This window comes from Balearica regulorum, chromosome Z (assembly GCF_011004875.1).
Source record: "Balearica regulorum gibbericeps isolate bBalReg1 chromosome Z, bBalReg1.pri, whole genome shotgun sequence".
NCBI lineage: Eukaryota > Metazoa > Chordata > Aves > Gruiformes > Gruidae > Balearica > Balearica regulorum.
This window is the reverse complement of record NC_046220.1, coordinates 27,778,951-27,792,629: the sequence shown is the minus strand read 5'-3', so window position 1 is coordinate 27,792,629 and position 13,679 is coordinate 27,778,951. Positions and strand designations below refer to the sequence as shown.

At 35.8% G+C, this 13,679-nt stretch overlaps 1 protein-coding gene across 1 annotated transcript in view; it reads right to left on the bottom strand.

Annotated features, from left to right (window-relative positions):
• Window positions 1-7,111, bottom strand: part of LOC142599380 (uncharacterized) — a 44,542-nt gene extending 37,431 nt beyond the window's left edge. Inside the window, exons 1-2 of the mRNA XM_075739302.1 lie at window positions 6,278-7,111; window positions 2,749-5,229 (exon numbers count right to left, since the gene is read on the bottom strand). Of these exons, the coding sequence (XP_075595417.1) occupies window positions 2,749-5,229; window positions 6,278-6,389 (2,593 nt within the window). The 5' untranslated portion in view covers window positions 6,390-7,111. The remainder of the gene's footprint in view (window positions 1-2,748; window positions 5,230-6,277) is intronic.
• Between the last annotated feature and the right edge of the window lie 6,568 nt (window positions 7,112-13,679).

Genomic DNA, 13,679 nt, shown 5'->3' with positions numbered 1-13,679 from the left:
AAAATATTCATGAAGTATATATTCTAGACTAATTGAGGTCTTCATGCAGAGAAAAGTAAATGTGATTATCTTCTGGTAGTTGTATCTGTAGTTAAGTACCTACATAGCCATTTGTATGGCACCATTTTTATGCAGAAACATGTAAATTGGTCATGGACTTTATTTACAAGTGCTCAAGAGAAGTCGTGAGACACATATGCAGATACTTTGTATTTTAGGTTTCTTTCTAGGTAGGACCGTATAAATTTATTTGTTGCATTACTATTTCAGCTAAAAAAAAAAACAACTGGGAAACAGACTTTATGTTAGATTCTGTTCCGAAAATGCAACTGTACCCACTGGCAGATAGGGAGAAAGTGAGCCCAGCCTCAGCAGGGTCCCTAGAGGATTGTGTAAGTGCTGTCTTGGCTCAATAGCCTCTTTCTGGCGTCAGTCAGATTTCCATCACAGACCTGTGTCACTGAGCCCTTTTTCCAAGGCACCCGACTATTGCCGAGAGTCGGGAGCCCAATTTCTCGTAGTGCCTTTGTAGTGCCCTTTGCATGAGTCCTTGCCCCTGTGGAAATAATTGTTCCCACAATACCAGCAGGCTTCTAGATTGCCTAGACTCCTTTCCCCCATTCTGTTTACAACATTTGCACCTGTTTTTCTCCTCTGTGCTAGATACTTTCACTTTTTGAAAAATGCCATGTTTCCTTTCCAGCGTCACTGAATTACCGAGCACAGGAAGTGCCACATTGCCCCTTGTGCCCAATGTCTTGACTAAGTAGGTTGGTATTCCCTCATTACAAGTGGACTTTGATTCATATTAATGAGTTTTAAGACTTTAAATGCTTATACTTATTTCTGGATGTACACATTTACTCATTTCAGGTACAACCTCCACACCATTGCTAAGAATAACACAGATGGAAAATCAAAATACGACCATAGACCAAAAGAGGGCCAAAGTTACATGCTAGGTAATAGGTGATAGGTAAGAGAAAGAACACACATAGATAATTCTTAGCAAGGGGCAAAAGGGAAGAGGAGAGAATAAAATCAAAATGCAAGAAATAGCTACACCTCAATTCTGTGCAATGTGTTTAACCACTGAGGTGTAATGTCTGAGAAGTCACAGTTTTTGAGCATGTAGACTTCCTTCAGTGTCTTCTTTTTATACGTTGTTCTAAAGAGATTTCAATTTAAGTCATTCTCTATTTATTTTAGTATTTTAGATGTTGATCTATATAGCAATATCTACCTATATAGTATATCTATATCTATTTAGTCTATATAGACTTCAGGTATTTTTGAAATTTCCATTACCAGTGCCAAACAAGACAACCTTGGAGGACACAGAATAAATTATTCAAGTTGGAAGGGATCTACAATGCTCATCTAGTCCAACTGCCTGACCACTTCAGAACTTAGCAAAAGTTAAAGCGTGTTATGAAGGGCATTGTCCAAATGCCTCTAAACACTGACAGACATGGGACATTGACTGTCTTTCTAGGAAGCCTGTTCCAGTGTTTGACCACCCTCTCAGTAAAGAAATGCTTCCTAATGTCCAGTCTAAACCTTCCCTGGCGCAGCTTGGAACCATTCCCAGGCATCCTGTCACTGGATCCTGGGGAGAAGAGCTCAGCACTTCCCTCTCCTCTTCCCCTCCTCAGGAAGCTGTAGAGAGCAGTGAGGCCGCCCCTCAGCCTCATCTTCTCCAAACTAGACAAGCCCAAAGTCCTTACCCTCATAAGACATGCCTTCCAGCCCTAACACAGATATACCAGTATTTTCTGTGGATATTGTGAACTAGAAAGATTATTTAAAACTTTCTGATGCTTTTTACTAAGATTCTTGAAGACATTTTACCATGATAAGAAAGTATGTATTTTTCAACAGTATAAAACTCCTAACCTCCAAACCTGCTGGAAACATTCTCTTCTGGAGAGGAAAATCTGAGTTATATTTGCATATAACTTGATTAATATTAAAAATTTAAAGTGTTTGGAGTGATATTTCACGTGTGTGTGTGTGTACATATTCACAATGTAAAAAGCTTACATTGTAGTGTGCACTGTCCCAGTATGGCTTTACATTTTTATGATTCAAAACACTCCTTTTAAATGACCAGTTATGGATACAGGTAGATGAATTACAGAAGGGAAGACAAGTAAGTTTTTGTAAGATTAGCTATTAAAAATAATTATTTTTCATATGCAGTTTCCTTAACTACATAAAGAAAGGAGAAAAGAAGGTTAAATGATCCACTGTGGTCATTCAATGACACATAAAGGCTCAGACAGAGTTAGGACTGAGATGTACTTAAAATTCAGCATTTGCTTAGATCACATAGATTCCAGAAACAGATTTATGTGGTTTTAAACACTAATTAGAGTTCTGAGTTCATACCACATGGCAATTGCAAAAAAACCCTTCCTGTTTTGGTGTTTGCTACTCTCACTAGGTATATAGGATGGGTTGACTGTTTAATGTAGGAAACCCACTTCTTGAGCAAAGCTGCATTTTTTTTTTTTTTTTTTTTTTTTTTTTTATTTTTAATTTAAGTTACTTGGTTCTACAGGATGGCTCCTAGGATCCTCAACACAATAACTGTATATTATAGCCAAATGGCCAAGCATACTAATATCATGTTTTGAAAATTTATAATATATTTTCATTTTCCTAAAAAAGATATCACCAAGCATTAAACTACCTATGTAAAAGGTGTGTAAGTGATACTAACTCCAAAAGTCTTATAACACCTACCTTTCTGACTAATCTGTTTTACTGATGATGGGGGCATATCTGCATTCTGATGAAAATCTTCTTTCATTTCAATCTTTCTCTCAACTTCATCAGAGTTGGATTTGGCTAACTGAGGTAGTGGATGTGCTCCAGGCTCTCTCCTTATGCTATCATCAGTTGATTCTTTACTGCAAAGGTTCTCTGGTCTTTCCTTGACATTTGAATGTTCAGTGAAATTCTCTTTCTTTTCTGTATATGCTGAAGAGGTAGATAGTATGGCAGCCTGTGCTGAATCATTATGGCAATCAGATTCAACAAGGGTATTCCCAGATATGTCTTGTATCTCAGAAAAGCTTTCTGATTCATCATTTATGTCATGCTCATCAGGATCTAACAGAAAGGATGACAGAAAGGATTTTTCTTGTAGACTACAGGGAAGTTTAGGCTCTTTTCTTACTGCAGAGCCAAAGGAATCAGGTATCAATTTAGTGTCACTTTGGATGAATCTTCGTTCTAGCGCTCCACCTACCACAGTCATTACTGACCCTCTCCTTGTGTTTGTTACCTCAGCCTCTGCAGGGGGTGGGTGAATATTTTGCTCTAAAGCTGAAAGCAAGTTTGGGGCATTTTCTGTAGATTCATAATTAGTACTTTCCTTGTCATTAATAAGTTCACCTGAAGGGCTTCTAGAGTGTGGAGAGACTTGTACCAGCTGAGCTTTGCTCTGCAATTCAACATGCTTTTCTAAATGGTTGTACTCTGATGTCCATTCGTCTAAAGCATCTTCGGTAGACTCAGAGTCTTCCTCCCATATGGCTAGGTTTCTCAGAGGCTCTGCATGCCCATTTTCTTTTTTCTCATTTATAGTACCACTGGAATGAAGACACTCCATTAATATATCTTCTGTTTCTTCACCTTGCCCCACACAGTCTGCATAGTCATTCAGTAAACAAGTGTCATGTAGACTTTCTTCAGGTTCAGATGGATAAATGGTAATATGATCAAATGATGTGAAAGCATACTGATATGAAGACTTGAGACTTCTCAAACTTTTCAGTGAGGAGGTCAAGTCAGGACACTTACAAAGTTCTGTATAGCTCGTATGAATGTATGAGTTCCTGTTATAGACATCTCCTGCTTTGGTCTCCTTGGGTGATACTTTTAATGATGGCAATGAATGAAAACCAGAATCCCTTCTAGGGTGAACTGGTGATGGTACATCAATCGTAGTATCAGGGAAAGATTTTCTTCTTGCTAGTTTTTGCCCTGTGTCTATGCATTTGTCACAGTTATTTCTTTCTTGACCCAATACATTGTTCTTACTGATGCACTCCTTCCCAGTGTTCGGGTTATTCAAGGTATTACTAGCTACAAGACAATTTGTACTATTTATTTTTGAGAAAAGTATTTTATCTTTTGAAAAATCTTCCTTTTCATTGGTGTGGTCTTCATAGTCCTTTTTGTTATGTTTACAGAAATTATTTTTTTCCCCCAAAATTCTCAAGGCTGTAGAGAGATTGTCAGATTCCTTTCTGTCATTAACAGGGTACAAAGATACCCCCTCTGCAATTGTATCCAAATGCATTTTGTCACAGTCAGCAAATTCTTTAGGTGGAGGGAGAAGTGTACATTCATCTGGGAATGCATAGTCCACTTCTTCATGAAAGCTAAAAGATGACTCACAATCTGTTTTGCAAGGTGCCTCTGTTACAGAATAGAATGTTTCACTCCAATATGTATCTTGATGTTCCCTATTGCAGGTTTTACTCTGTGCCTGTTCACCAGATTTGATGTTAACCTTTAGATTTTTCTTTCTGCTTGTATATTCCACTTTAATTTCCTTTGCTTCAATGTTCATTTTCAGAGAGGCATTTTTGTTGATGGCAGTTTGAATTTTATGTTTAGAGGATTGTTTGTATTTTCCATTGTGTTCTGTTGAATGGTCAGTTGAAGGACACTGATACTTTGAACATTTTGAACACTGGCTTTTCTGGTATTGTCCTTCATGACAACGTTTATTGTTCTTTGAACTTTTCCTTTTTTCAGCTACAAGGTTTGTTCCAGAATCAAACAAAGAAACATTCTTAATTTCTACTTTCATGTTAAAGGAACCATATTTTACTTCAGCAGTAATTTTTCCAGTAGTCAAGGTAACAGACTCTGCAGAGTCTGGCTTGCCCCACAGTGTAATTTTCCCTGTGGATGAGCCCTCTGATTCACCAAAAGTTACTGTAGCTAGAATTTCATCTTGCTGAGGAGAGAACATTTGAGGAGGGTAGTTCTTTTCCTTCTTTCCTTCTTTTTCACTGTCTGATACGTTATCAAGGTCTCTATCTTCTGATGCATCTGAGCTACTCTGATTCTTGTTTTCATGATCTTTTCCATTTTCTTCAGCACCCTTTACATCCAGTGGCTCAGTGAAGTGAGCCAGAGCCTCATCTGCTTTATTTTCAAGGCTTCCTACATTTTGCTGGCATTTACAAATGGGTGACAACTGTTCATCTAATTTAAGGTGAAAAAAAGAAAAAAAACACCATTTTTTCCCCATGATTTGGCAAGCATTATCACAAATGTATGATTAGCTTTGAGACTAATGCCTGTTTTATTTTTAAAGTGTAGTATATTTTCCACAGTATTTTTTTTTTCATTTCAATATTAACTTCTTTTATCTTAATTATCTGATAAGTAATGTCAAGTCAGATAAACAGGGTAGGCTATGTTAACTCACTCTGTTTGGAGGAAATTAAGGTATTAGCACTTTTTTTCCCCAGAAAGTTTTACAGTTGTTAGGTATTAAGGTATTCTGTTTGCATTTAGAAAGATCTACCCTTTTTACTTCCATTACTCCTCTCAGTATTCACTTCATTCCTGTCAACACAGTGGGACAATCAATATCTGATTGCATGTTTGCAGTTTGGGGTAAATTACATGGAACTTGACTTTTCTAATCTTTTTATACATGAGCAAACAAAGGGATTAATGAATATTGTCACAATCACACAGCAGATCAGTGGCACATTGCCAGGAAGTGTGAGCCACAGCTTCATGTTTGAAGCAGAAGAAAATACTGTTTCCTGTCAGGAACTGTACTAGAAAGATTCCATGGCATTCATACAACTTTATAGAAATCTGCCTTCCTTGGGCTTTTTTTAGAATACGTCATGTGCATTAGAGAATAACAGTTTAGAGAGACATCTACCTAAGCAGGATTAGAACAAGCTGTTAAACTTACATTGATAAATGTAAGTTTATTAAATTGTAAGACAACATTGATAAATTTACAACAAGAATGCTAAAAATTTGGGGCAATTAAACATCAGCATCTTTTGAAAGACTTTACCAGGAATAGTTGGATAGCAGCTCAACTAAAATAAAACAGCTAGCCTCATCAAGACATTACCCGTACGTGCCCACATTTGAGTGTAAGTATTTCCAATGTGACAAACGGCTTTGAGCACAAAGATGGATTTCTGTCTTGATGGATAAACGGAGAATAACCACCTATGATTCTGATCTTTTTATTTCAAATTAAACATTTCTGTAAACTTACATTCTCTGGAATCAGAGCTCTTTCTGTCCTTGCAGCTTTTTCTTCTTTTTCTACTCATTTCTAAGAACTGAAGGCATCTGACTTCCACTCTTCTGTGTGGGAGGGAAAACATTGGATAATAAGACAGTTTCTCTGGAATAATTTTGCTCTCCAGCTCTCTCAGGCTCTCTAACCTGGCTTTTCTCTTGTACAAGAACTGATTGGTTGTCACAAAAAATAGAAAAGTGCTAGAGCAGGTACTGATGCACCTATTTTCTTCTTTTGGTTGTTTATGACCAAATTTTCAAAGGTTTCTAAATAAAAGCTTAAAATCAAAGTCTGATCATCTCAGCTATGGGGCCTGAACCCATACGCTTTGAAGTCTGTGGCTGAGCTTTTCCAGCCTATGGTTTTATCTGATTCTGATTCTTAGAGATTAGTATTTTGTTTTAAGCATTCATTTTAAATTCAATCTTATTTATATACATAATGAAATACTTAATAATAATTGTTTTTTCTCTTGAGAAAAGTTCAGACTTAGTATCAGAGAGTAAAAGGCCTAAGCTGGGACTAAGTCCATAACTGAGATGCATGCAGAGCAAACCAAGCCAATGTATATCTCACAGTTTAGGTTGTCCCTTGCATTTGCTTGTGGGAAGAAGAAAATTGTCTTAGACTCAGATTTTTTCATCTCATAGACAAAATTGTTAAATGTAAGATTAACAGTTAATGCTGACTTAGTATTGAAGATACACTTGACTGTCGTGGTTTAACCCAGCAGGCAGCTAAAACAATCACACAGCCGTTCACTCAATCCCCTCCCAGTGGAATGTGGAAGAGAATTGAAAAAAAAAAAAAAAAGTAAAACTTGCGGATTGAGATAAAGACAGTTTAATAGGACAGAAAAGTAAGATGATAATGATAATACTACTACTAATAACAGAATATACAAAACAAGTGACAAACAGTGCAATTGCGCACCACCTGAAACCAATGCTCTGCTAGTTCTCAAGCCAAACCATCTCCCAGCCCACCCCCCCCGGTTATATATTGAGCATGATGTCATATGGTATAGAATATCCCTTTAGCCATTTTGGGTCAGCTGACCTGGCTGTGTCCCCTCCCAGCTTCTTGGGTACCCGCTGCCTTCTCATTGGCAGGCCAGTATGAGAAACTGAAACGTTCTTGCTTGACAACAACTAAAACCATCAGTGTGTTATCAACTTTATTCTTATCCTGAATCCAAAACACAGCACTACATCAGCTACTAGAAAGAAAATTAACTCTATCTTAGCCGAAACCAGGACATCAATTCAGAATTAAATGGCAGTGGAAAAGCTCTAATAATTAATTTTAAAATATTATTCTTTTCACAAAATCAAGAAAATAAAAATTAAAAAGTTTATTTTGTGTTTCTCCACTGGCCTGTGGGAAGTTTCACTGTCTGAATTTAACAGGTCTTAAGAAATAGGTCTTAAGGCCTTAAGAAGGCTCAGCCCAAGGGAATCATTATTGATGCTACTATTTGTCTCCTTTAATAATTTGGGGCAAATAAATAATCTCTAACCCCTCTACTAGAGCTGAGTTTGCATCCATGTTCAGTTAGTCACTTTTTTGCAGCTAATCACTGAAGTGAGACCTTGAATTTATATTGAACTGAGGAGAACAGCTAAAATCCAGAAGTTACCTATCATTCCTATCATGCAGTGCGGCTGAATGCTGATAGAAGGCATGGAGTGATGGAAGAGGGCTGTATCCCATGCAGCAGGGTTACTATATAGAGGCTATTTAACCAACCAGAATTGGTAGCATTTTCTGGGATTGATGTTTCCATGGAAAATTGACCAAAATTTACAACTGTTTTTAAATTATTTTTTATTTTTTACAATATTGAAATATAATAAAACTAGTCAACTTTCCAAAATAAGTCAATGTGTTAGGATTTGCTTCTGTCTATTTAAGGAAAATATTTTCTACTGCATTTTAAATGACCTTGGAATAGATAATTCTCATTGTTTGAAATTAGAAGTATTTGAACTGCTAATACATCATTGGGATAGTCTTGAAAATCAGTAGAGTTATGTTGGGAAAAATCAACTGACTCCAAGTGTTCCTAGTCATAATCATCTTTAGATGATTGTTCATCAGTACATCAAATAATACATCATTGTGCAAAGAGCACGAGTGAATTATTCAGGGGCAAACTTACCTGAGATGTATGGATTCTGTTATAAAAATGAGGATAAGGATAAAGCTTTTTAAATCATTGCATTGACATTATAAGACTCATGTTACATGTCATTGTATGCAGTGACAAATAGCTAGCCAAATAACTGGGAAGAAATTCTTCTTTCAAGACACAGTCATTGACTTCTACTTCTGATAATGTCTTAATTTTGTATGAAGCTAAATGACTGACTATGCCAGTACACTAACTGCTATTAGTTAGCTGCAAAAATGCAGGGATTCTCCCCTGTCTTTTTTGGAAGACACTCTAGGGAGACTGAGAAAGTTTTGTATTTATTTCACAGCAGACATTTTGAAATGTTTACATTGTCAATTTTCAGGATGAAACTATACCTTTCTGGTTTTCTTCCAGGTGTCTGTAATCAAAGCTTGATAGCCAAACCTGCCAGCTGAGCTCTGTTCTCAGTGGGAAGAATGATCTTAAAGCCAAATTCAAGGCTTTAAAAGACACAGAGGCAAGAGTTGAGACTGATATTTATCTGGGTTTTTTTTGGATATGAGGCAGTGTCTATGAGTTCCAGATAAAAATCAATATTCTTTTAAAGAGTCACATATGCAAGTATGCTAAGAGTATCAAACTCATATTTAGATGTGTCTTACCTTATGTAAGATCTGCAGATTGCATATTTATGACAGTAAACCCAAGTCTAACAGAGGTCCATAATCTGAGTGTGCTACTTGATGTTTCAGTTATATTTCATTAAGTTGTAATTGAGAAAAATATTTTTACTTCTAGGAATTCTCTCAATTCAACCTAAGGAAGATGCTACACAGTTCCTTTTCCTTCTCCTTTCCCTTCTTGACGTTTACGATTGTGTTTCTTACTCTCTTTTGTTATACTATTTTTTGTCTTTCCTTAGGAATTCCACTTTCACCTTTTTTCCCCCATCTTATGGTTAGTAATGAAATAGTTAATCTCAATATAGGAAATGTGATTGCTAAGCTTCATTGCTAAAATGCTGTTAAAAATTATTTGCAGATCATTAACAGCTGCCTGTTTTACTCTAGTCTCTGTTTGCATTTGACAGTTGATTGAATCTGTATGCACTAGATTACTCTTTACTTTAAACAAAACCTGAATTTTCCAGAATGCTGAAGGCACCTTGCAGGCCAGGAATGCATTTAGTACATAAAGTGTTTAAGGCCTTTTTTTAGGGAGGAATAATAGGCCTGACTGTAACCAGTTAGCAGTGGATTTGAATTATGAAGGCTTTGGGGATAAGGTTAGCATGGTTCAAGATGGATGGAGGAATAGAAAAGTGAAAAAGAATACTGAACAATATTGAAAAGAGGAAACACTGCACGAAGGATGCTGGACTATTAAGGCGATAGAAAGTATTGTAGATGAATTCAAATGAAAATCATATTCACATAAGTTTCTCCTCATAGTTGTAATGTAAGTTTTTGCCAGGTTTTGTCATGGCAAAACTTCTTATGAATTTGCAGAATAAATTCTAGATCTGAGGTGGTCAGTAGTTCTACTACTATTCAAATAGCATTTAGTGGCATGAGACAATCTGAAAGTACTGAAGGTAAACAGTGTTGGTTCTTTGCGTGCCAGGACTATGGGAAATAATCTGGTACCTTCTTAAATTTCATTATGTAGCAGCATGTAGCAGCGAAATCAGTAGAGATAGCCACTGGTCAAAGTTGCTCACAGTCGTAGGATTACAGATTTTGCTATGTGGTCAAAGATGAGATGTAAGACTAAGGTGGACAGGATGATTAAATCAGGGTTTTTTTGGTTGGGGTTTTTGGTTTTGTTTTTTTGTTTTTTGTTTGTTTTTTTTTTTAAATTATTTCTGTAAGTAGATCAAAATTATAATTTAGAAAGATTGTTTTCACTGTTCATTTTTGATTAATACTCTCAGATGTTAATTTTCATATTTATATATTATTGATTTTAATTGTACATGCAGTGTGTTAAATTGTTGATATCTTAAAGTAATTTTCAAGTAAACATTGGAAAGAACCTTTATGATGCAAATACTTTTGTGGTCTCTATTATATTTCAGTATGTTAATTTATGGTTTCTCCTCTGAGGTTTACTTTATCAAAGAGGCACCAGTTCTTTGTCTTTCACTCATCTTTTCTATGCATGTTTTTCTTGCATTGTCTGTCTATTCTTGCTTTGTTGGTCCTACAGCTGAAATGAGCCAAGAGATTTAGGAATCTCATCACCTTCAATCCTAGTCACATGAGTAGACCCATTGACTTGAATAAGTATTAGTCGTATGCATCAGGACTGCAGGGTAAGACCCTGCATTAGGGACTATTCTGTCCACTGCTGGACACTAGTCCAATTAGCTTAGATGAGAATAGAGGCACTCAGCAGTTCACTGGATAGAAGCCAGTATTCACTGACATAGTGCTCTACGTGACAGGTTATTCTTGCTACAAACAGCAGTGCTTGGGTTAGCTCAGAATAACAACTGAATTTTGAGTGAAAGACCACTCTCCATCATAACAATAGACCAAGCTCTGTCTAGAATGTATTAATTTTCACTGTGACTTACACCTTTAACAGTATTTCTCTCAGGATAATGCAAGTGATGACAAGCTTTGTGCTAATAAAAGCCACAAAATATTTTTCTAAAACATGCCTGTGAGATTATCTTATTAGGCAGGAAAAGTTGCCTTAAAAAGTGCTGGTTGGAAGTAAAATTGAAAATACGGGAGTTATTTTTACTTCACTTTTATATATTTATGTAATGGAGATTTTATGTGAAAATATGTGTTCTTAAGATTTCGAAACAAGCACGTTCAGTGAACCTATGCAGTAATGATGAAACTGGCAGAAAAGACAAACTAAAAAAAGGAAAGGAAAATATGGAGAAAATATTTAATAATGGTGTGCTTACATAATAAATTTGCAAAATATTCAATTTTCTTTCAGGGTAATATTAATTGCCCTGTTAGATGGTAAGTCTCTTTCTTATAATTTCAGTATCTTATGTTTTTTTTTAATTATTTCTGTAAGTAGATCAAAAAGTGGCTATGCCTATAAATACATCCAGTGGCAGCTCACTGAATACTTCCCACTGAATCCTATACCTTTCACAGACTGTAGAAGAATGATGTCACAGAATAACCAAACAAGCCTTTCTGAAACAGGAACTGCTCTTTACTTCTGTATTTCAACCATGTCAAACCCTTCTGATTAAATTCCCCCTCCTGGATACAGAATCCTACTTTTTGTCTCTATTGCTTTAGATAACTTTAATTACACTGAATTTTGTTCTCATTGACTTCCATTGTGTCTCTTCTTGATTTCTCAATATTCTTCTATTCCATACTAATTTTTGCTTTGACTTTGCTCCTCAAGTTACCAAGTATGTTTGGCCCAGTCTCTCACTCCTTAGTTCCTCTTCTCCTCTCCTCCTGTGAAATTATTCTTAAAGCTTGATTTGTCCTTTTGAATTCTTCCTTTTACTCCCTTTACTGTTTGTGTTTTGTTGTGTATTACCTGTGTTAGCTTTTATGCATTGAGGCAGGTGCCTCACAGATAATTTACTCTTAACAGAGACAATGTGATTAGAATAAGTTATGTATGAGAGTTCCATACAGAGAGTAGGCAAAATGGGCTCATCATTAATTTACCTCTTATTTACCTCATTCAATTATGCCTTATTCAAGTACCTTCTAGTTTTGCCTTTTTTCTACAAAGGTGCTCCAAATCTCTTTATCAAGTTCCCACTATTACCTTATTTGAACAATTTCTGAACACCCATTTCTGCAGTACCATTGCAAAAGAATGTATTTTATTCCAAACACATGCAAGAAAAGGAATGTTATCAAAAATGCCTGTCTTCTTAGTAGTGTTTCTTAATCTCTGCCTCAGCTGTACATATCTTATTTTAATTTGTTCATAAATTTGTCTGTGTATTTTCCAGAAAAGACTGGTCTTTAAAAAAGTCTTTGCAAAATGTCTAGAATAAAGGAAGCAGGCAGCCATTTACAGGAGCTGTAACAGGACCCTAAAGCATTTTACAAAATTAATGAAAAGATGAATTACATGGCTGCAAAGAATCAGCTTCCAATCAAAAATGGAATTCAGTAGTTATCTGGAAGTATCCAATTTGCTATGAGAACAGCGCATCCAAATGAAATGCTTAGAAAAGCACAAGTAAATGAAATTATTCTGCAACAGGTATTGTAGGACCCACTGATCAACCATTTCATTTGATGAAATGCACTGTGGACTTTTAATGAGCACACCAAATCAGGGTCTTGCTTTTTCAGATTATGAAAAGATAGCAAACACTAGTCACTAATATTTCTGCTGTTCTGATTCTCAAGGAATCTCAAGGTTCCTGTTGAAGCAACTAAGAACATCACTTATGCCATAAATGAAAATATTCAGGAAATCGAAACCCCATGTAATTAGCATTATTTTGGACTCTTCTATAAGCAACAAGTGACACCAAACAAAGTGTTAAATAGGTTTTGACCAATCTTTTTTAAAGGAATAGTGAGTATACCACTCTGGCTATTATGTTAAAGATATCTCTGTGCAGGTAAGGTGCTCTTCACTTTAGTTTCAAAAAAGGCTCATAAAGTAGAAGTCAGCCAAATGTTTTCAAGAGTATTTTAACTGAGAACTGAGTATGCAAGTGCCAGAAAATTCATAGTGAAAATAGTTCGGCTATCATGGGCTGTATGTGCACAAGCACTTCTGCCTTTTTAGGGAGAAGACAAGTCATAGGCCTGGCTTTCAGTTCTTAAATTCTGCAAAAACATGTAAAACTCATTTTCTTATAAAGCTTCTGCCTACTTACTAAGCTAATCTTGCTGTTTAATTATTTTCAGCTTTTGCCACAAGAAGAAGACATAATGTACTAATAAGGATTTATTTAATCTTTTGGAGATGTTTCATTTCTGCACCAACGCTGTTCATTTCTACCCTCATTTAAAGACATGCACTGTTTTCCACTGCAACAAAATGGAGAGCCAGTAGGTAGCTTCTGTGCTGTAAATGGTCCATACAGAGATCACGTGATGATTTTAACACAAGTACTATATAATGAATATTTCAACTTACTGATTTTTCCAGTGTTATCAGTTTATTGCAATGGATATTCATATATTTGTTAGCATGTATGTAAAAATATATTTTAAAAAACTGGCATAGAGAATGTACTTTATTTTGCATTATATGTGTTATAAAGGATACATT